Source organism: Xiphophorus couchianus, chromosome 8, assembly GCF_001444195.1.
Source record: "Xiphophorus couchianus chromosome 8, X_couchianus-1.0, whole genome shotgun sequence".
NCBI lineage: Eukaryota > Metazoa > Chordata > Actinopteri > Cyprinodontiformes > Poeciliidae > Xiphophorus > Xiphophorus couchianus.
This window is the reverse complement of record NC_040235.1, coordinates 25,706,290-25,729,724: the sequence shown is the minus strand read 5'-3', so window position 1 is coordinate 25,729,724 and position 23,435 is coordinate 25,706,290. Positions and strand designations below refer to the sequence as shown.

Below are 23,435 nucleotides of genomic sequence, written 5' to 3'. Positions count from 1 at the left end.
AATGTTTATTATGCACTACTGCGATGTGGAAGTAAAATACATTGTTTTTACTTCCCCCCCCCAAATAAAAATCTAAAAAGTATGATGCGTAATTTAGTTTATAAGTGAAAGAAAATGACAAAGCACTCGTAATAAAACAGTCAATCATCTCATGAAGGAGACACACAAATCAAACACTGCTCATTTTATTTGTTCAAATTTATTAGATATTCTGTTATGCTCCATTGTCTAGACTTTCCGTCACAGCCTGAAAGCTATGAACGAGGAAAAAGGTACTAATTGTTTTACATTCACTACTAATTCCCCTGAATGTTTGCCTTATCAGAAAGAGAAAATTGAATACATTGTGAATCTTTGTCTTTCAAAAAACAAAAAAAGAAAACATAAAAAACCCCCAGTAGATTTCGCAAGTGCTTATTCATGATTACAATAAGAAAACAGTATTTTTGGACTCCATCTCTTTTTTTCCCCCCCCATATATGCTCCAAGCCCTTTCCTCCTTACAGTATCCGTTGGCTGGGATAACTCCACTGATTCCACTCCCGTCATGACCAGACTCCCAGGCTTTTCACTCCTCGTCTCATAAATCAGAGGTCCAGCTGGGGGGAGTCTGATTGTGAGGGGAAGTTTGCCCCTTTAACTGTTCACCTCGTCTGATGCGGTTCGAGAAACTCGCAAGAAAAAGTTGGCGAAAATAAAGTGTTTTAAAAAAAAAAATTAAAAATTAAAACCAAACATGCAAATCAAGCTTTAGTCAAACCATTTGTCCTCATGTACTGGTGATATCAACATCTGTCCCTCTTATGCATGTAGAGCTACACATTCATAAGCGTGGATGAGGTACGGTCGGCTCCGCTTTACACACAGGGCTGATTTCACCTGCCGTTAAGAAATCAGAGCGATATTGTAAATGAATAAACCTGACGATGCTAGTAGCCCAGTGGCGCTCATATCTACAGTTTGTCCGCTTTGTTCTCGGATTTCATAAAGAGCACGCTTACAGTCAAGCTTTCATGTAACTTTGTGACAAAACTCAATTTTAGAGACACCAGATCACAGCCTTAAAGCCACAACACTAACTACCTTTTTACCCCAAGCTCAAAATAATAATAAAAATGATAATACTAAAAAAAATAAAAAAATACAACATCTAAACCCCAACCTACAGATGTGAAAATCTCATGTAACGAAGCCAACAGGATCGCTTCAAAATCTAGAGCGATTTCCAAACTTAGCCTAAATTAGAATAAACAAAATCTTTAGGCTAATTTCCTGGATACATAAACGCAAATGGAGGAAACAAAAACAAAACAAAAAAAATCCCCAACAAACATGGCAGATCAGCCTGGACCCATTTCTGACAGTTGAGAAATTTCAGATTTTGGATACATAATCACACATATATTTATTTGCAAAAGAAGAGAGGGAAAAAAAAAAAAAAACCCTAACCCAATTCATGCACGCAGCGATGCACACTCACACTTTAGTTTTGCTTTGTTTCGTTGTGGAGGCTGTGTGAGCCGTCCGGTTAAAGCCCTAGCCGTAGGAGAGAAGGCCATGCAGCGACAGCGTGAGGCAAAGTTCAGAAGGCTGGTTTAACCTGGATTTGAAGCTATCCATCTCAATCCCACTCCAAAAAATAAAATTAAATAAAAAAAAACAAAACCAGACAGTCCTTTAAGAGTGAAGGCAGTTCGAAACACTGACGAGCACACACATGCTCACGCTGACACAAGTAGAAGGTGCTCCCTTGCACTCTGAACGCAGTAGAACTGAGAGAAGCTGCACTGCAGCTACTACATGCAGCGACGGGTAAAAAAATGCTTTTTTTAAAAAATACAGATTCCACTGTTTGACAAAAAACATGTGGCATTTGAATGCGGAGGAAAAATAAATGTTTGATATCATCAAAGCCACCTCAAGATTTCCAAACGGTGGGGGAAAGTATTCCCAGGAAACTGTCAGACAGACGGGACAGCAGGATGAAGCAGAGGAGCGGAAAACAAACGAGCTTCGAGGACAAAGCGAAGCAAATGGACAGCAGTGAGGGGGAAGTAAAACAGAAACAGTTATATTACAAGACAGGGTAAAAGCGGTCCGACACCTGCTTAAATAAACTGAATTTGTGGTGCCGACCTGTGAAGCTAGAAAACAACATTCTAATTTAAAAGGCTTGGCTTCTGGAGTCATAGTTTACAGACCTGAATAAAAACAAAGCCCATTAGAATCAACTAACAATTACATATCAGGCAATTTTATGTTCTGTGCAATTTTTTTTTTTTTTTTTTTTAATACATGTATGCAAAAACCTTTTTTTTTCTTACATTTTCTTATATGCTTTTTTTGTGTGTGTGTGTGTGTGTGTGTGTGTGTTAACTGAGTGAACAGGAGGCTTGTGACAGGGATGGGATCTGTACAGTACTGTTAACCAATCGCATCAAACCCCCCCAATGAATCATGTGAGACGGGACGAGAAGAGGCGCAGTCGGGGCAGGGGGCCACTTTCTCAGCAGGGTGGGCGCGTCTCTGATGACATCATCATGACAGGGTTTGGTTGATTTGCCTCACTGCTCATGAGCAGCACTGGTGCCTCGAATCGGACCTGTTTTACGCAGCTGGAGGTGTGGGGGAGAGAGAGAGAGAGGAGAGAGAAACGGCATTTCTGCGAGTTAACGAGAGCCGACTGGCTGGATGTGTGCACACTCAACATCAATGCGCATGTTTTGTTAGCGGCGACGCTCATGCAGCCCACTGAAGGAGGCAAATTCAGGTTGGCTTCATTTCTATTAGGCATGGGCCAGCTACCAGTGTGGAGGAATGGAAAACCACTGGTGTTTTCCTAGAATACTGTTAAAGCCGTTTAAAGCGCTTTCAGTTCGCTGCCCCTCCCCAATCTGATGCTGCACATTGTCCGTCAGCTAGCTAAAAAAAAAAAAAAAAAGGCTACGAAGTAGTGTTAATTTAGACCAGGTGTCTGCAACTGTTACAAATCCAAATAAAAATTTTTGCCCCCAGTCCAATTAAATAAAACTCATTGAATGTTAAATAAAACGTATAATTTTCGGTTGGTATTTACTATAGGAAATTTACTGTTTTTATAGAAACAACATTATTTCCATTTTTAGACTTTAAAACAAATTCAAACTTGAGGTTGGATACGTTTTCTTCTATTGGATGTCGATATCAACCGAATGAGAAATCAGAAAATAACCGGGACTTGTTGCATAATTCTGTTGAAAAAGTTCAGTCGAATTATTCCATGAAAAAAAGTCAGAAAACGATTAAAACATGCATAGATCTCTATTTAGAAGCAGTTATTTTTTTAGCTAAACTTTTAATCAGCCATTAGGAAAGTCTCAAAGAGTCACTGGTGAAAATATTTTAAGTGTTGAAGCTACAATCCCGTAAAAAAAAGAAAGAAAAAAAGAAGAAGAAGCCGTTTAATTTAAGAAATTTATGCTCCATTTATTTTTGAGTAGGTTAGAAAAGAAAAAAACGAAAGAAATCGACATTTTTGGTGATTTTAGAGTTTAAAAATGAAATTTATTTTGACTCAAAAACTTTGGCCTATAGCCATTTTTCAATTCCACTAACTTCACCACACAGCTAAAGTGCTTTCTGATTGGTGGAGGCAGCAGATTAGTTCCGTTTCCCATGGCAACCTGCTTCCTTTAACACACTAATACTATATCTAGGAGCTGTTCATTCTACTTCATTGCTTAAGATTATATGCCAAAATAAAATGTAAAAACAATCGCCACAGATAACACACATTTAAAATGTTGATGCTCAAAGTTATCATACTTTGTGAATCTCCAAATGGCCCATGCCTAAATTAACCAATTAAAAAACAGGAAGAAAACAAAAACGAGATCAGAGGAAAACAAGATGAGACAAAACTTTATGAGCTGGAAGAAAATATTAGAATGGAAGTGAGAAAGATGTAAACGAACTGCAGACAAAAAAAAACAAAAAAACACTGAAAAACATGCAGAACCCGACCCTGTTCTTCATATATGGACCTCTCAGTAACTCTAACCAATTACACATCAGAGGCTCCTAAACTGTCCAGTTATATTTGGGATTTCCTGCAAAAACAGCTCAACCTGATCCTGACATTTTTGTAGATGCAAAATAGTTTTGCATCCACCACTTTTAAAGATCAATATCTGAAAATTTTGAGACTAAAAGGAAGCTTTTCTGTTAAATGAATGATTTAAACATGATACTTCACAGTGTCCACATCTAAAGCTTTAAAAAATATCTTTCAAGGGAAAATTCTTTGGATCTTTTAGACAGAACGTCAGCAGAGGTTCTTCAGTTATTTCTAATTTTTTTTAATGGAAATAACTGCTCTGTTAAAACGTAATTTTCAGGCCGGGTTAACACAAACTGGTGGGTCCATGGTAGAAAAACAGGGTTTATTAGTGAAAAGCAGAGCGATGTCAGAGGTGAAATGAAGCACAAACATCTGGTCCGACAAAAAGTGAAAGACGGGCTGGGTGACGAAGTGAGGAAGAGGAGGGAGGTCGGTCCATGCAGAACTGCCACCTCTCTTGGCCACAAACTTACTCAGCCTGCTTCTAGTGTCTGACCTACAGGGCAGCGCCTCTACTCGTCTGTTGCCGTGGTGCCTCGCACGTCACCTTTCTGACGCATCTGATTAGGGAGTAAACGCAGGTTAAGTCAGGAACGCTCACTGTGAAGGGCTGTCTCCTGCAGGCTGCTGAAATTACAACAAAAGTCTAGAAATCTGAGGGAGAAAAACAAACTGGGCGTCTGCTTAAGTTGCTGTGACTCATCACAGAAACAGGGCAGCGTGTTCTAGTTCAGGTCTGAATGTATTACCTCCTCTAGCTCTTTCTGGGTCTCCTCCTCCATCCGCCGGATGTCCTCCATAGTCAAACCGACCCATTTGTCAATCCAGCAGAACAGCTGACGGTGGAAGTTGGTGAAAATTCGCTTTTCTTGCTGTGGAAAAAAAAAGAAAAAGAAAAAAAGAGAACAGGACAAACGTGATTTAAATGACAGTCCTTCTTTATGGGCATCTATAAAGATCTACAAAGCAGGTGGACTGTTGTTCCAGAAAACATTTTTTAAAAATACTTGTAAAAGTATTCATACTGTAACATTTACACTTTCTTTAAATTGGAACAAAACTGTAGGATGAAATGGAAATGAGTTGAAAGGTTTTTCCAAAAAAATAAATAATGAAAACTGTTGTTTTCAACATTTTTCCTCAATCCCAAAATTAAATCCTGTGGCTCACCTAATGCCTGGTTCACACGGCAAGATTTTGAAATTATCGGCTGATCTCACAAACCTGAGAGATCCCCCACACACGACGATGTGTGGCGTCCAGCAACACACCACACACAAACTGACTTCACTCACCAACATTCAACTGTCCGACAGGAAATCTCGCAAAACTTCTCGAGTTCAAAAGTGACTTTGGTGTAAACAAACATGGCCGACTGGGAAGAAGCAATGGTGACAGTTTGTGGACAATATTTATTTCTAGAAAAGGACCTCCAAAAGCAGGACGTGGACTACACCGCAGGGCATTCTGGGTAAATACAACCAAACAAACATGCAAGTCTAGCATGTTTAGCACACAAAGATAAAAAAAATCCTACAGCTGCTAAAATTAGACGCCACTCCATTTTGTTTACATTTTGTGAAAAGGGAAGTTGGGCTCCTTTCTTCTTCAGGGGTTTTGTGTCATTTCCTTCAGTGGTTCTTGATGCAGCGCCACCACAGGCGAGGAGGGAAACAGGTTTTCCAAAAGGTTTGACACTGAGCATTGTGAAAGAGAACCACAGCAGCTGAAAAGGCAACAAATGTAACAATTTTGGTCCCAGATTGAAGTGAGTCTACCGGACTATCGGATGTGAAAACACCCTTAAATCGGAGCGGCACTGACATCATTCTGAGCTAACCAGATTTCTAACTACACAGAACACACGGCAGGAATATCTCTTAAGAGCCATCCTGATAATCTGGGCGTCCTGAAGAAATTCTGAAGGGGAAAACCGGTAGCAAAATCTCACCGTGTGAATGAGGGGTAGCCTGAAACATAAAGAAGTCTTGAGCATGTGTGATAAAGAGCAGTGTACGGTACCCTGTGGATGAAGTTTTCCACTTTGGTCTGCAGACCCCACCATCTGAACTTGACAGTGACCAGTTTATATGCACACATGTAAGGACAATCTGGCTTCAGCTCGTTCTGAAGGGACACATCAGCGGAAAACAGAGGTGATCAATAACAGCTGTCACCAGGCCATGAACAAACCCGATGGGGCTCGTTGTTCATGGCAGGTACCTTCCAATCGGGACCCAGCGGTCCTCTGCCCGTCCTGGGGGAGTGGAAAAGGGAGGGGTCTTCTTCTGGCTTGTAGTCCTGAAAAAAAAGAACTAAAATGTTCAAATTCCTGCTGCAGACAAATTAAAATAGTAGGCAGTTCTTTTTTTTTTGTTTTAGTGGCGACAGCTTGTGAAAACAAAGCATTGTAATGAAGAAAGGAAATGGTTTGTGTGTCACTGCAGCTTTAAAGGGTTGACCTTTCCGGGAAGGGAATCCTGTCCACAGAGTAAATAAAGCAAGGAAAAGTCAAACACAGTGAGACCACCTAATTATTTCCAAATTAGCATGACATAGTTTGACAAGCCCAGTGAAATTTGAAAAAGTATAAATCTCCATTTCATTTTTTACTCCAACCTCATCCAAGGTTGTGGTTCTGCTTTAGTCTGTCAGCTCTGCTGTAAAAAGTAGGTGAATACTGGGAACAGATGGACATTTAAGTTTAGCTGCGTCCAACACGCTGATCCACTTAAGTCATTACTGTACAAGAACCAATGTAAGAAAGGCAGGTCCAAGAGAGACGCCTCTGCAGTGAAATGTCTTATCAAACCTCATTCAATTTTAAACAGCCACTGTTCAGCAATGACCAATCAGAATAAGGTCTTTCAAATGGTGCACATTTGTCTCTGCTACTACTTATTGTTCTGTACTACTTATTAAAAAGTACATATTGTTCTGTTGGCTAATTTTATAGAAAAAAACATTATGAATTGGTGTTTAAGGCAGAGCACAGGAGGGGGAGGTTGTTAAACGGTACCAAGCCAACAAAGATGTAACCAAAGTTTTGTGTAAAAGTAGTTCACTGTAGTTCACTGTGTGCACAACCAAAATTACCTTGATCACATTTTAACTTCATATCAACTATCTCCAGTGCACCCCTCCTTCCCCCAGAAATCAATAAGTATGGTGTCTACATTTGTTGCTGCAATCTGTTGTCCAGGAAGAAGACTCTCAATGTTTCTATTGTAATTTGAAGAGTTTTCTAGTAGTTCTTCTTCTTAATCCGGAACTCTGGTATAAAAGCATCCATTTCTTTTCTCAATCCAAAACACCCAACATGAACCCAAAGAAGCTCAACACCTTGAATTAGGCTAACAAACCAATCAGAAGTTGGTCAATTAAAATACCAACTTTAACTGACCAACTTAAATGAAAGTTGAAGTTGGTTTAAATGTCTTCAAATTTAAACCGATAAACGTCTTCCGTTTTTTTAACTTCAGAGGTTTAACTGAACCCTGACGTATCGGAAGCGGTCCGACTCACCCCTGGGGCTACTTCGTCTTTGTTTGCAATATCTATGCGCACCACATCTACGGTCCTCCATGTCTCCTCATCCAGGTCGTGCACCTAAAACAAAAACAATTACTGCTTCATCAAAATGCAACCAGGTTGTCAGGAATAGACGAGACCTTTCCTTATGCCAATGCTTAAAAATGATAATTAGACCTGGAAGTATGCAATATGTTTAACATGGTCTGCTTCTATCAGTTTATCTCACACAGAATTATTACTCCTGTTTTCTTTTACAGGCAGTAGATGTGTTTTAAATCAAGCCATGATCTCTTATAATTCAAGAGATTTTTTATTACCACTTGCGCTGAAAAAATGTAATGATTATATATTACAGGGTTTCCCCCAGAAAACTCGCTAAGCCCAGTGGTCGGGGCGCCGAGGCTCTCCACCGTGTTTTTGTATTAGAAGATGTTAAGTAGACAAGAAATGTAAAAATATTACTGGGTAATTATATGTTACGGGACGACATTGCCAGTGAAACGATATTTAAACCCACAACTAGTCTTAAGTCAAAAAACACAATCAAAATGAATATCAAGTATTTGCATTTCTGTTTAATCCAAATTAAGTCAGCGGCTCCATGAGGCCCCCCAGGCCTTCAGGGCCCCATAAATGCTAATATTTTAACACAGACTACAGATATATAAACAGGGACGCCGTATATGGGGAAATGTTAGGACAATTCCAAGGGCCCCTCACCAACAGGGGCCCTCCACAAGTTTTTTTTTCATAGAAATTAAATAAAATGGGGCCCTGTCAATTACAAAATTAATCATATTGTGTTTTCTAAAATTGTTTTTATGTTGCATTACTTTAGCCAGTAATAGTATTTCAGGGAGGAGGTGGATTAGATTGATCTTTTCACAGATTATCTGTCTCATAACAAACTGTCATGACATGATGACAGCTTTAACAAATATGGAGAAAACATATTTTTTAATTAAAGTTATATACTGCAACTTGAATAAAATGCAACTACATAGCATTGTTTGAGAAGTCTGGATTGTTTAGTGTATATTTTGCACGTTACCTATGAATGATGCTTGTGGGGAGAGACATTTCAGTAATAGAAGAAATTTAAGCAACTTATTTGTATACTGTATGTGAACTGTTGTATGTAAAATTGATGAGCAGTAAATATTGTCTTAGTATCAGTACTGGACCAAAGAAAGCAAGGCAGGTACAAGCCTTTAAAATTGTGATGCTTTTTGTGGGTCAAACAGACTCAAAAAATTGTAAAAGCAGCTGCGCAGGAGGGCCCAATCCAATACTTTGTCATGGGGTCCAAGATTCCTGGCGGCACCCCTGTATATCTATATATATATATCTAAATATCTCTCCCTATATATACACAGTATATATATATATATATATATATATATATATTGGCCAACGTATGCAAAAAACGGACCAAGACTCATGAAACAAGAAGACACTAGAAGTTTCATGGCAGCATGATTGGATGCTGCATTATGGAGAAATATATAATCCACTGTTTATACATTCACAATCCTGATTATTTCCTTACTTACGTTTTCTATTGTTCCCATGTCGGGTTTGTGCCACGTCTCGATCTTTATCATGAAGTCGTCTTTCATGTACTCGTTCTGAAAAAGCAGAACAGAAAACAGATTCAGTCAGAGCGTAATGCGTCGGTCTTGGCTATAATCAGACGGATCGTGCCCCACGCTGACCAGCGGCGCTCATCTCAGCATGGCGGGTTAGCTAAACACCATGAATGGAGGGTCGCGACAGACACACTTAAAGCCCACAGTTTAATCCAATTAGCAAAGCAGACTTTGGACTCAAAGTGCAGTGGTGATGTTGCATCGCTCAGCTCTGATCCATTTTAAACCTCAGCAGCAATTGTTAGCTAGCAGGTAACAGGAACGCTGGCCAATGAGTAACGCTTCTAAAATGGAGTTGGATTCGGTTACGTTAAATAACAATGGAAACAAATATCCACATTCATAGGGGCTATACATTCATAGGAGTTATACATGTAGAAATAATGGCACTAAATATTTAAAAAATGTAAATATCCACATTCATAGGGGCTATACATTCATAGGAGTTATACATGTAGAAATAATGGCACTAAATATTTAAAAAATATAAAAAAATCAAACAGTGCTTGATTAAGAGTTCCTACACATAAAACAGATGCAATACCATTTATTTTAGCTATGCTGCTGCTCCAACAACAGTTTTGGTAGGTCTGCTGTTGTGCTGAAATCTTTTAGTTTTCAAATCATGGTCTGAACAGAGCTGTGATGTATTCAAACCGTGGCATATCGTTTTATAACCTGACCCTGATTCTCCACAACCGTCTGTCTGCTCTGCTCCTCACTCTCTATGATGCTGCTTGTTCGTGAACGTTCTGACATCAATTCTTCCAGAAATAAGAAAAGAGGATTAAATCACAACTATTATCACAATAGCAAAGTTGGCAAGAAACTTCGAAGGATTTGATGCAATAAATGGTTTATTTTAAGTTCCAGTAATATACTTTCACTGGCCATACTTTAGGTATGGCTTTAAGGGAAGCTAAAGCTAAAGCTCACAAATAGCATTCTGGTTATTGTGATTGCTTTCAGCAAGTAAAATGTAAGACTTTTTAAGACCTTTTCTAATGCCATCTTGAATCAAATTTAAAACCTGGAAAATTTAAATATAGGGGATAGTTGGCCAATCCTGCTGTATTACAGTCAAGCATAACAAGAGTATTTCACATGGAGGTACATTCAAGTTTTGTTTTCCTCTATTGAATATAAAGCAGTAAAAGTGATCCATGGTTCAAAAGCCATATGAATACATGCAAAAAAAAAATAAAACAATAAAAAGACATTTACTGAATATGTCATTAACAGTCAATTGGAGTTAAAATAAAAAAACTAGCTGGATTATATTAGTAGCCAGTTAGCAGTAGCATCAACTGTGTTGAGTCATAACGAAGGTGTCTGAACGCGACTCAAACTTTTGCCTGACAGAAAAGACCCGCCAACAAAAAAGAAAAAATATGACACAGAAAAAAAACATCTGTGATTAATGTAAATAAGGCAGATTGACCTTTTTCTTTGTTAAAGATATTTAAGGCCTTAATTTTAGTTGCACCAATTTAAGACTACATTTTTTCCTAACTTATTCTAATTTATTATATTCACTAATTGGCTGACTTCTAAATGTCATTGATAACACTGTATTTTATTTAGCAGCATTAGAGTAAAGTGAACTCAGTAGAAATGATTGCCAGTTTTCATGTTATATATATATATATATAAACTTTCACTTCATTGTTATGTATGAAGATTGGCTTCAATGCTAATCTATTAAACCCAAACAACATACATTGAAGTTGGATAGTTTTGGTTCATATCTCAAAAATTTAGATATGAATACTTTTTCAATGAGACGTCATCTAACTTATTAAAACAATCACTCGTTCACCTGAAACTTTTCACACGATCCTATCAAAACAAAATAAAAGGTTCTTTTAGTCTAAAGTGATCTGAACTCCATCCTATTTTCCTGAGATGAGATTGAACAAATTGTAATCAGGATGAATAAAAGCTTTATTAAAAGACTGTAAACTCACCGTGACAACTGAACAGCAAGGAAGGAAAGGCAGAAAGAGGGAAAAGATAAAAAAAATATCATTAGTAAAAAAAAAACATAAAAAAAAGAACAAAGTTTCAGGATATGCAAACCAACAAGTCCATTACTACACCATTGTCATTATTATTATTACACTATGAAAGCAGAGCGTAACCGTGAGTCTGTGAACTTACTAGTGCGGCAGTACGGGTAAGCGTTCCAAGCTTTTTCGTGAAAAACTAATGCTCCCTCTGGTGCAATCATCTTCACATACCCAGGAACTTTACTGCAGTCAGAGAGACACAAAGAACATTTTTACACAAATAAGACATATAAATTCAGAAATATTACAGTGGGTAGTTTGTAACAGCCTCTAGTCTATTTTATTATACTCAACAGCTTCTAATGCAGTCTTTAGTGTTAAAGTCTAATCACTAAGCCAAGCAGGAGGAACACGGATCAGAGCTGTGATTCTTCAGGAAGACTTGATTTGTTAAGACTTAACTAGATAAAGTGTGTGTTGTCATTTTCCATGTTTTACTCCTTCTGTTCATGCACTAGTTTTCTGATTTTGCTTTGAAAACATGCAGGCATGTTGCTGAAGTCATCCTGTGTTCTGTTGTAGACTGCAATGTGAAAAGCTCTGGCCACCAAAGGTAGATTAGAGTCCTGCAGTACACGTCTGTCATAAAACCTTAAAAACACAGCACAGATGATATGTTTGGCTGACTGAACATTTAAAGAATGCTGTCAATGTAATTAGCAATCACACCAGTCAACAGAAAGACACAAAGGCAGGTTCAAACATGAATCTTAATAGACTCGCTTCTCACAAGTTTCAGATTCTGTTAGTGTGCACCGAAAAGGACAAAAGAGCTGTCTGAATGTCAAATAGAGCAGCTGGATTATGGAAAATTCAAATTACTTTGGTAAATGTGGAAAATTGCTATTATTCACTGGAATTAATACAGGAGTTTTCAAAAATACTGTGTGTATTGCACCCAAACTAATGAACAAAAACCCTAGGGCCTGTAGAAATCTCTTCATTTTGTTTCCATTTGCATTTCTCTATTTTCCATGTTTTGGGTGAGGCAGGATGCCCCCTGGACTGGTTTCCAGAGTAACACCAGGTAGTCACGTTTCTGGACTATGGGAGGAAACCGGAGTACCAGGAGGGAACCTGTGAATGCACAGGGAGAACATGCAAACTCCATGCAGGGGGACGGCAGGCTGGAACTGAAAGCCTGGTGTTTAATGATCTGTCAAGACCCATAGTTAGTTTTTCTGATTTTCAACATTTAACAGAGCAATTACACAAATACAATCACCTCTTTAGATGATATATTTTGTGTGTATATTGTCCCTTCTCCCCTTCCTTCTCGTACGGTTCATTTTTCAGAACTTCGATTCCTTCTCCTCCTCCCGTCTCATTCTTGCTAGCCTCAGCCACAGAGTACAGTTGCCCTACTTGATACTGTAGAAAAAAAAAAATAATAAAAGCAAAACGATAATGCAAATGTCACAAATCCTTACAAAGTAGAACAAAAACTAGAGATTAAGCAGAGAAGCAGCAGTTCCACTAAAAGACACCAGAGGCTGCAAGTTTCTGGACAAAATGTTTTGACTCAAATGAAGCATTTAGTACCAAAAATAACAAAGACTATATCACTCACCTCTTCGACAGAGACCGGCAACACGACACGGCTGGGAGGGAAAACAGGGAAGACGTAGAAAAACTGATGTCAGACACAAGCAAAACAATGAGAAGTCACTAAACTCAGGAAAGGAGTGTTAGAAGACAGCCTGTTGCAATAAACCAATGAAAACAAGATGCTTCATTTCTGTTTACATGATCGTTTTTCTCTTCCTACCAAAGATTGGATGATAAAAGTCTTCAGTATCAAACAGCCTCATGGTTTAAGTTCGATTTTGTTTGCAGAGAGTTCAGTATGCATTTTATTGTTTTTTTTGTTGTTGTTGTTTTGGGTGTCCTCTACATTTATTTTGGACATTTAGAATGTCTTCCCTTCCCCGTCGATAAGATGGGTGTACTTTGTCATAATTAAATTACTTGAAAATGGTCTCATAACAATATTATCGTTTACTGTAATAACTTCTAGGACAATTTATTGTCCAGCAACATTTACTATGATGACAGGTGTAGTTATAAGTTGACGAAACGTATTGTTTTAAAAAGATTCTGTCATACTGTTCCTAAAGTTTTTTCATTGAATGTTATTTTCCAGCCAGAGAAAATGTTCTAGCTATCTAAAGCTAAATTAATGTAAGAGAACTAATCTTTTTAAAGGTGCAGGCTCTGTTCTGGTATCACTGTTTTTTGGGGGGAGGTGTGTGTGTGGGGGGAGGGGGGAGGGGGGAGGGGGGGGGGGGGGGGGGGGGGGTTCAGTTGCTCAGCAGGATTTTGAAGGCATGTCTACTGCTTACATATCGCAACTTAAGCATGGCATTCGTAAAGCGAGAACCTTGTGGTGGTAAAAGTGTTGTGCTGTGACTCCCACCTAGTGCACACTTGCCAATTTGGCTCCTTCTCAAGCTGCTCTGCTGCCTCAAAGGACTCATCAAATTCAACCCACTGTTCTGACTTTGTGCTTTGGCCCAAAACACAGGAGCGCTATGAGGAGAAAACAGCAGGAATGCCACAGGGGTTTAAAAAACAAAAAAAAGCCTTTATACAACATGAATATGAATTATGTTTTTGAAGCATATTTCGGTTGCTGTTGAGCTTTTCTGAAAGGGAGAAACCTGTTACATGTGCAAAATAATTTGAGAAAAGTACCGTTAGTTTCTTGGCTAGATTTTGGTCAATGTGAATAAGAGTGAGAAACTTCATGACCTATCACTTTTTTTAACCAAGACGTCCATTTAGAATTCAGCTGAACCTTTCAACCTTTAGGAAATCTCAGAGTTAGCTAGAGTCGGCTGCTGGTTTCGATTAGACATAGCTACTTACAGCTAACAAAGCTAAAGGTGCTAACCGCTTAGCTAAGACGCTAAACACAGTTTAAATGTCTACTCAGATCATTTTGGCTTTTACATAATGTGACGTGGCCTCTGATTAGAACATGAATATTGACAGAGTGGCCAAGGACGTAAATCCCATCTCATTATTAGAGGGACCATAAACAGGACAATATCATAAGACCAATTTTGGGGGGGATCGGCAAAGTTACAGTGAAATGTAACGTAAAATATGGTTTAAAAAGTTTTTAAATCACATTCAAGTTGCAGCACCAAAATGACTAGTAATGCATATCAACAAACTGTTGAGAAATAAAACTAAAATTCAAATGTTGCTTAGATATGAGTTTTGTTCAGTCTGACTGATCTAATCTCTGCTACACCTTTACAAACATTTAAGGTTCTAAATAAAAATAAAAAAATGAGTAACTGCTCTTAATACAATTCCTCATAAACATTAATTTATTATAATGGCCCCCAATACAAGTTATGGGCTATTTAAATTAAAACTTCAGTTGCTTTATTTTTAAGCCTTTTTTAGTTTTGCCATGTCCTGGATGACTGAGAACCAACAAGTAGATAGAAATGAATATCTGGGGGTATTATAACTAAAATGTAACATTTAAAGCACAAGGGTTCATATAGAAAAATATTAAGATTTTATTTTGTGGTTTTAAAGGCTCTACATTGAAGACAGTGAGAAATAAAGGCATAAGTTTCTGTTTCTTCTATCTATTCTCTCTTCTGCTCTCTTCTGGGTCCACTTGCTCAGCCTCTCCCTCCCGTTTCAAACTCTTCTAATTATATAAAAGTTGAAGACCTAAATATGAATGAGATGTTTGCTACCTTTGACAAAAAAGCTTAAGTCTATGAAAGCAGTGTAGCAGTTTTGCTAATCAGGCAGTTTATCATGATTCAGCCAAAGTAATGAAACAACGAACTGCAGTCTGATCTTTATTGTTAATTTCTTCTTATTGAGCAGTGAAACTAAATAAAAGGTTTACATGTCTTTTGTTTTAAGTATTTACTTACTGGAGGGTTTTATGTTTGTGCTGCAGAGCCACAGCTAACAGCTAACTTCACAGATATGGGCCAGATATTAGAAAGGGCGCACAAGGGCAGTAGCCCAGGGCACCAATTTTTTGGGAGGGAAAAAAATACTTTTTTTTTTTTAATTTTACAAATGAATGTTTTTGCACTGTACTTTATATAAAACTTAAGTCAGTGTCAGATGAATTGTAGCAATAGTTTGGGATTTTCATGAACATAAACAAGTGTCTGAAAATTATAAAGTTATAGTAATTTTTTTTTTTTTACATGAAGTTACTGCTGCAGGGATGTTTTACACCTACCATGCATCAAGACATGCATATGACGACCAATTAATGCATTGTCATTTGTATCAGTAGAAGAACTTTCCTGTAGTAGATAGGACACCAACACTGTCTCCAGCCCCTCAGGCTGCTCACAGCAAGAGAAAGGGATGTTTTGGGTGGTTTTCATATATATATAATAAAGAGATTTTGGACTTGGCTAAAATTAATATCAAGAAATTGGAAACTCGCCACAAATCTCTGGCTGTTTTTCTGTCACCATAGAGTCAATGCCTAGTATTTCTTGAGCTACTGCGCAAATTATGAATTTACTTTTGTTTTTACATACATGTTTCTTGATAAACATACCAAGTTTAATGCAACTGAGGTGTTTCAACTTAGAGAAGTGATTCACAGCAAGCAGTTACCTTTTATCATTTTACCTTCTGGACACACTCAAGTCTATAATGTGATGAATAATATATCAAAGCCAGATAAGAAACTCAGAACAAGCAAACAAATAAAAAAATGAGTCAAACAAAACCCACATGAAATGTCTTCGGTTTGCGTCAGTTTGAGAGTCAGAACTTCATAAAAATGTTATGCTAAAAAGGTTACCATTTCTGACAGCATGCCATGTCTGCTATTCACACCTAGTGTAGACTTTAGACTCGTCTCCTGATAAAGAACTAGCTGTAGTTGCATATCTTCACTGCGGACAGTAGCAAAGCTACACACTATAACCGCTTTGATGTTAACATAAATAATGTGTCTTTACATATAATCACTACAGGGCAAAAACCACTTTTAACTCTCTTGTGAAAATCAAATATTGATCACGCCTCGCATCTGCCTGTGGTTTCATTGATAAATATGCTTTGAAAAGCGTCGAGAGCAGATTGTGTGTTTGCTCTGACAGACGTTACATTTAGAGGAAAGATGTTGGGCAGAATTAAGTTGTTTGTTTTTTATATAAAAGTTCATTTTAGTTTTCAGATGAAAGATTTTTCTCAGTTTTCCTTATAATGTGAAATTATGAAATAAGTTTTTTTCTTCCTAAATGTATTTTGTAATCTCAGTCCTTCATGAATTATATTTGTTTTTCATTTCACTGATGTATTCGGAGGGGGGGGGGGGGGGGGTGTATCATATACCATTAGAGATATTTTTTCTATGGTATAAGTTTGTACTTTTGATTAAATTATGCAGATGAACATGAGTGCAAGGTAAGGAGACCATGCTTGAATGGGAAACTTGGAAGTGGATAGAACATAACTGCAAATAAATATTTAATGTCCTAATGTTTTTTTTTATTGTAGAGGGTAAAACCTTCACTGACCACTGAAAATGACCGCTCTAACAGCAGATGTGTAACATAACTATGAAAAAAATCACAGCTCAAGACGGAAAGACAAGTTGGCTTTAACTGTAATATTCAATATGGTGTCATTTATGCTGCAGCATTAACAAGTATTGCTTTTCTGTTGTACAAAAAAGTTGTTAGGCATTTTTATGTCTAATTTTTGAGTAAATACTGTTACTCTTACCAGCACATTTTTAAAAGTTACTGGCAAATTATGTTATTGAATAAACTGGAGAGGAAAGTAGCTTAAAGCACACACATTAACAGACGGTCACAGAATAAAACAAGTGCCAGTATGTCAAGCCTGTCTGACTTACTATAACAGTACGTCCCAGTGTTAAGTATCTAGATTAGTGGTAATGTTTGAAATTTTCTCCGTCGTTGAAGATTTACATTCAGAGAATCTGGATTAGAAGTCTGAACGAGTTCAGACAAAATATGGTTAGTGCTCAAAACAACAGGTATGTAGCAGGTATGGGCTAGCCACAAAGTAACGCTTAGGCCTGACATTTAATGAACTGCGAAAAGAACAGGACAATGACTGAGTAGGATGCAATAATATACAACAGTCTTTACAGTACACTAAACAACCTAACCATGTTAACCTAGCCGCCCATGACATAAGGCTAACTCTCTGCTGAAGCCTGTTAAAGTAACAGCAAAGTAACCCTAAACCTAAATGAATTGTGCAAATACAGTATGAGCGAGGCTAAATGACCCGACAGCGATTTTGTTGAAGTTCCGCCTGGACATTAAGCTTTAATTCAGCTGTTAGGCGTGTAGGGTATTGTCATGCTAGCAGCTAGTTCGGCTGCTGTAGCTAACGGTGCCACCTAGCATTTCTGGTAAATCCGTCAGAGAAGCAGCCTTAATCTATCACTCACCAGACCACATCTTAACATTACGGCAATTTAAACACAAGGCTCGTTGCTAACAGGCTACGAGCTCCCAGCGCTGGACCCTGCGTAATTAAGCTTGTATAATTATTTTGGTGGTGTTATCTTACTAAACGTGTAGTGTGGTTGTGGGTAACCAGGGCAGCCTTTTAGCGCAAGCCGTTTCCATTAAGGAGCTAATTATCCCCTCCGCTGGTACAACTTGGAGGCTAACGCTAGCTTGCACTAGCAACGCCTGAAAAAGACCGGTGTGTCCCGTTATCCACGTCCTGATCCACCCTGCTCAAAGCTGCCTTTTCACGCTAAAGTGCCCTTAAATACCGACAACGATGGCTTTAAACGAATCATAGGTCTCTAGTTCATGCTAATATCTCTGTATAAAAATGGAAATATCCGGTTTAAAGATGGCAAAATATATCTTTTTAAAAACACTTCAGACTCACTATTCCTTGATGAGCACCATCTTCGTCACCTGGGCTGCGGCTGCGCAGTAGGGGATAACTTCTTACTGTGGCAGACCATTATGGTATATAATCAAACCACTTATCTGATTATAAAGATGTGGTTTATGAAATTAATCTTATGTAAAATAATCTTAATTGAAAGTAAATTAGAGTTATTTTACTTGACAATTAAGCATGAATCAAAACTTTACATCTAAATGCGCCAGAAAGAAGGTTTCACATATCTTAAGATCCATGTAAATTTGAAGTTTCAATATTTAATGTTTGCCTTGGATATAAAATCAGACATGATTAGTGTAGGTCCTATAAGTCAAAATGAAAAATGTACGCTGTTTTGTATCATTTCAAGTGTCTCGACTGTCATCCAAAGAGCACAAGTATCATTGCTTTTGTCATTTAAGTATATTGGTCAGCCCAAGGCCTTCAGCCTTATATATATACAGTATATATATGGGTTTGCTGTATTACAGCTGTATTTATACAGCAAACCCATATATATAAATGGAACATGGATGTTATTCCACCGTGAAAATGTATCTCCTCACATTAGCCTACTACATTTTGTATTTTACAATAGCCAAATACAAATTCTATTTGAAAATGTATGTAAATTACAGATACGTGACAAGGAATTTTATCCAGTTGCAACTCCCTTTCCTAGATCTACTATTCACTTGTTACACATTCTAAGTTTTATTTCAAATATGTAAAATAGGAGCGTGAAGCTAATGTCAATGCTCAAAGGTCTGAGCTTTCACTGCTCAATAAGGCAATATCTAAAATAGACAGGCAACAGCCATGACTGATCACTACCATATTTTTCTAGAAGAGATGAACAGATGACACAACAGTGGAAAAGATAAATATTTTTTCCTTGGAAACACACACACACACACATATATATATATCTGATGTGGACAGGAGAACTGCATTCTGCAGAGGTAAAATGCTAATTTTGACACGAAGAATTACATTTTTATCTGCTTTGAAGAGCTTGTCTAATCATTAATTACTAAACAGATTGCCATACAAAGCTTTCTTCAGCCCTTTAGTACTAAAGCACTAAAGCTGATTGGAAGAAACAGCTATCCCTCACATTGAGTTAGGTATTCAGTATTTTAGAATAAAATTCAACATATCCTCATTTCCTGCTAGGCGGCTGTGTTGACTGTGGACTTTAGGAAACTAAAATTTGACCCACAGTGCAGATGACATGGCAACCCAAATCATCACCGACCGTGGAAACGTCACGCTGCAGTCTTCTGTGGCCCCATTTTCTTCCAGACTCCGATTTCTACAAGGAAGAAAGCTATGACTGTGTTTTCGGAACGGATCTCTCTGAGCACTGCTGCAAAAGTTCAACATTAGTACAAATTTATTAAAACCCGACAACAAGAATTTGCCATTTGCAAAATGAAAATGAACGTTCATAAAAATATCCGTTTTTTTTTTGTCCTTGGTGTTGTAATTGTCTTTAGAAAATGTGTAGCATCGAGTGGAAAACAGGTAAATGAAAGAAAAGGATAACCGTAGCAAATAAAATAATTATTACATATTAACTTAGGATCATACTCGGGTAAACTTACACAAATAGCGAGCGTTTTAAACATGGGGAAAACAAAGTCGGGACATTTCAGTGTATGTCAAAACACGTGCTCTGTAGTCAGACATGAAAACACGCTGGAAGCCAAACACTCAAACAGTTTTCTCTGTGAGAAGGCACCGTCAGTCACCACATCCACACCGCTCACCATGCTTTGCAATGGCAGTCGTCTCGCTTGAACGTCTTCACATTTTGTCACTTTACAACCACAGGCTTCAATTGATTTTTGGTAGGATTTTAAAAGATGGACCAAAACAAAGTGAAGGCGGAGTGAATTAATGCAGGACTGAATAATAATAATAAAAAAACACCAATACCCCATTTCAAGTTTGGCACAGTCACATAGAGAGCCTGATAAAAAGGACAGCAGCCACAAGTAATAATAATAAAACAGTGTAGCAGCTAATAATAACAGACAACAATATAAAGTGTGTTAAAGTTTTTGCAACTTTAAGTAAAAACAATAAAGTCAACAGTGAGATATATTGTCAATTTAAGAACAATTTGAGTGAATTTTGTAATATCTTGCCAATATTGCAATGTTGGTACGTTTTTAGCATAGCATTCAAAAATAATAATTTGAAGCTGTAGTAACTAGCAATAATAATACAGTAAGTAACACACACACAGGACTGTATTTCTTGTTGGACTGTGTTAGAATTTAGGAAGAGAACAGTGGTCACATAACCCAAATGTGTTTCATAATGTTATATTGCTTATATGCTATTATACTATATCTGCATGAATTTACAGTGGTGACCATGGCGATTATGACTTTACATTGTCCAGGGTCTTAATCAGCGACTGCTAAGAATAGCCATCAGCCCCCATGCGACTCCTCAAGGACAGTGGGGGGGGGATAGATGATGGATGAATATGTCTACAGCACGGTGGTGACTCCGTCATGGTATGGGGATTTTATTTTTTCTGCATGGGCAGGGAAATGAGTCAATGTTGATGGGAAAAAGGATAGAAATCCTGACTTAAAACCTGTTAGAGGCTGAAAAACCTTGAGACTAGCAGAGGTTTACCTGCCAGCGAGACAACAACTGAAAAATGCAGCTGGTACTGCAGTCAAATGGTTAAGGTCAAAGCCTATTAATTTATTTGAATGTCCTAGTCGAAGTCCAGACCCAAATTAAAATTAAGAATGTGAAAATTCCAGTTTTTAGATGTGCAAAGCGTTAAAAAGGTACCACTAAAAGACTACAGAGTTGACTCAGGGGGCTAAAATGTGTCACCCTTTTCATTTCTATATTGGGGAAAAATTTTGAAAATTATAACTTTTCTTCCCTCTAACAATTAGGCATTACTTAGTCTTTTACATACAATCCAAAGAAAATGCAGTTTGTGGTCCTAACATGACAAAATGTGAAAATATTCACAAACGTCTTATTTGCAAGGCACTATACATCCTACATACACACACCCACAGACACATGCATGTAAAATCAAAGAGACCAGCGTGAAATGGTCCATTTTAGGTCCCACCTTCAGCAGGGACTAGTAGTAAATCTGTACTTTATTGAAAAAGGACAGCTTCTGTCAGTCTACATAGAAATGAACCCTCAGATGAGTCTGCTGCCTGAGAACTCATTGGGGGTAAATATCCAAACCTTTAACATTTAGAAGATGGAAAAAACTGTCCAGGCGAGAGAAACTTGTATCCGTTCCCAGAGGGAAGTTTGATGCCTCCTTTGTGGTTTGTTGGAAGACCAGATGATGGAGCAAGTGGAGGTTTGGGCTCCAGCTTGCGGTGCCCGTTGGGTCTGTCGTGGTCTTCCTGTCTGTCTGTGTGTTTCCTGCCAGACCCGTGTCTGGGCGAGAGGTTCAGCAAACCCAAAACGTCTTTCTGAACCGTACTCATTTTTTTGCTCCCGCCTCGGAGCGACGCCAAACGGCCGGGCGCCTCCTGTTTCTGGCCGACGCCGGCCCAGAAGGTCTTCAAGTTGTGCATCGCCTGGACTTTGTTGTCCTGCTTTGTCTGGCTGAGCTCCGAAGGGTTTGTCGGGCTGGACGCCGTCGGGCTGGACGCCGTCGAGACGGAGCCTCCGGAGGAGTAGGAAAGGGCTGGAGACGTGGCGCTGTCGGCTGGAGAGGGAGACGGCGATATGTGGCAGCTGTAAGGCGAGCCAGAGTATTTGGGTTTGTGTTGAGCCGGCTCGTCTGAGACGACGGGGGATTTCCTCTCCTTAGCGAGGAGAGATGAAGAAGGAGAAGAAGAGGCGGACGTGTTGATTTTCTGCAGCGATGACGAGCGGGACGGCGGTTTGGGAGGAGTTGGGGGAGGCCTGGAATTAGAGGGATGGGGTGAAAGGTGCTTGTGGACGGTAAAAGGGGACGACCCGGCCTTCAGACTAGCCCTGCTGGGAGGTCTGCTGAACGCACTTGTCTCGGACGGCTGGAACCCACGCGCCCCTCTGGCGGGTTTAAAGGTCGGGGTAGTGGGGGTAGACACAGACGGTTGCCTGGTGTGAGGGTCTTCTCGGCCCCCGGCTCCTCTCAGAGATGTCACTCTGGTGTTTGCTTTCTGCAGCGTCTCCACAGCTTGCATGTGGCTGTGGGTCTCCTCCAGGATCTTCTGGGCCAATTCGTGGGGATCCAGCTGTCCGGCGGGGCCCATCCTCTCTTCTTGGGATTTGACGGTGCTGTCCGTTTCGGTGCTCGACTGGTCCGACTCGGAGCTGCTAACCTTCCCTTTAACTGTTCGTGTAGGCAATGAGCTACAGGAGATAAAGGAAATTGTCTTTAGCATGGAACATATTTGGACACCCAACCATCCTGGAACTGTGAAAATATAATTTCCCCCTGATAAGTAACAAATTAATAAGGATCAACCACATTTTCATGATTCAGTTTCACTTGCTGCACCCATCCCAATAATCTGAAATACACCAGAAAACTAAAGTTTACACAAAACCGCTGTCGGGAAACTGACGGTATTTATGGAAGGTGGTTGGGGAAAAAGTCTGCATGTGTAGACGGCACTGCATCACCATTTACACAAGGTCACCAAGAGACCTTGAATCTGCTGTAGTTGTCATGCCGAGGCACTACATGGTGATTTGATTTCTGTCTTTGAGATGCATTAGCTTTGACCCTTGACCTCGACCTCATCTTGGAGCCATGCACTTCCAGACTCCGATCACTGGTGTTGTGTAAACGAGAGGCTGAATCACAACAAGATTCGTTGGCTGTAACAATTGTTACTGTTACTGCCAACAGTTGTTACAGTAACAACTGTAACATTTTTGTTTGTTTTGTTTCACTCAAAACTGACTTTGTGAAAATGAATACTAAGGTTATGTTTACATAAGACCACTGTCTGATAACTGCGGGTATTTTCAAATGATGGTCGGCGAAAAGTTTAAGATTTGACAAGACCACCAAGTTGTTATGCCAGCCCACTAGATGGCGCTGTGATTTTAGCACATGGTCAAATTGCACGTGGACTTTTAACTCTTCCCAGTGCACCTGGCCAGCTTATTTAAAAAACGGTAACCTGTCTCCGATAAACCAAGTGCTGGGGTGTATTGTGTGTATTCTGTGAGCTGTGCATACGTAAGTTT

The 23,435-nt window shown here is 38.9% G+C and overlaps 2 protein-coding genes across 5 annotated transcripts in view; both read right to left on the bottom strand.

The window, feature by feature from the left end:
• Positions 1–180: 180 nt before the first annotated feature.
• Positions 181–18,295, bottom strand: pitpnb (phosphatidylinositol transfer protein, beta). 2 transcript variants are annotated; one of them, XM_028025618.1, is made up of 12 exons: positions 18,243–18,295; positions 12,922–12,952; positions 12,577–12,722; positions 11,443–11,534; positions 11,250–11,257; positions 9,187–9,261; positions 7,625–7,708; positions 6,323–6,400; positions 6,122–6,226; positions 4,849–4,971; positions 4,573–4,659; positions 181–2,615 (listed from the first exon to the last, which is right to left on the bottom strand). In XM_028025618.1, the coding sequence occupies exons 1-11, from the start codon at positions 18,260–18,262 to the stop codon at positions 4,612–4,614; spliced, it is 810 nt and encodes a 269-aa protein (XP_027881419.1). In that variant the 5' UTR covers positions 18,263–18,295; the 3' UTR covers positions 181–2,615; positions 4,573–4,611. The 2 variants fall into 2 exon arrangements, with proteins under 2 accessions (XP_027881419.1, XP_027881420.1); XM_028025619.1 differs by having other exon boundaries at positions 4,596–4,659.
• Positions 18,296–19,620: 1,325 nt separating this feature from the next.
• Positions 19,621–23,435, bottom strand: part of ttc28 (tetratricopeptide repeat domain 28) — a 113,941-nt gene continuing 110,126 nt past the window's right edge. For all 3 annotated transcript variants that reach the window (XM_028025752.1, XM_028025753.1, XM_028025754.1), the window contains one exon: positions 19,621–22,589. In XM_028025752.1, coding sequence (XP_027881553.1) covers positions 21,485–22,589 — 1,105 coding nt within the window. In that variant the 3' untranslated portion in view covers positions 19,621–21,484. The remainder of the gene's footprint in view (positions 22,590–23,435) is intronic.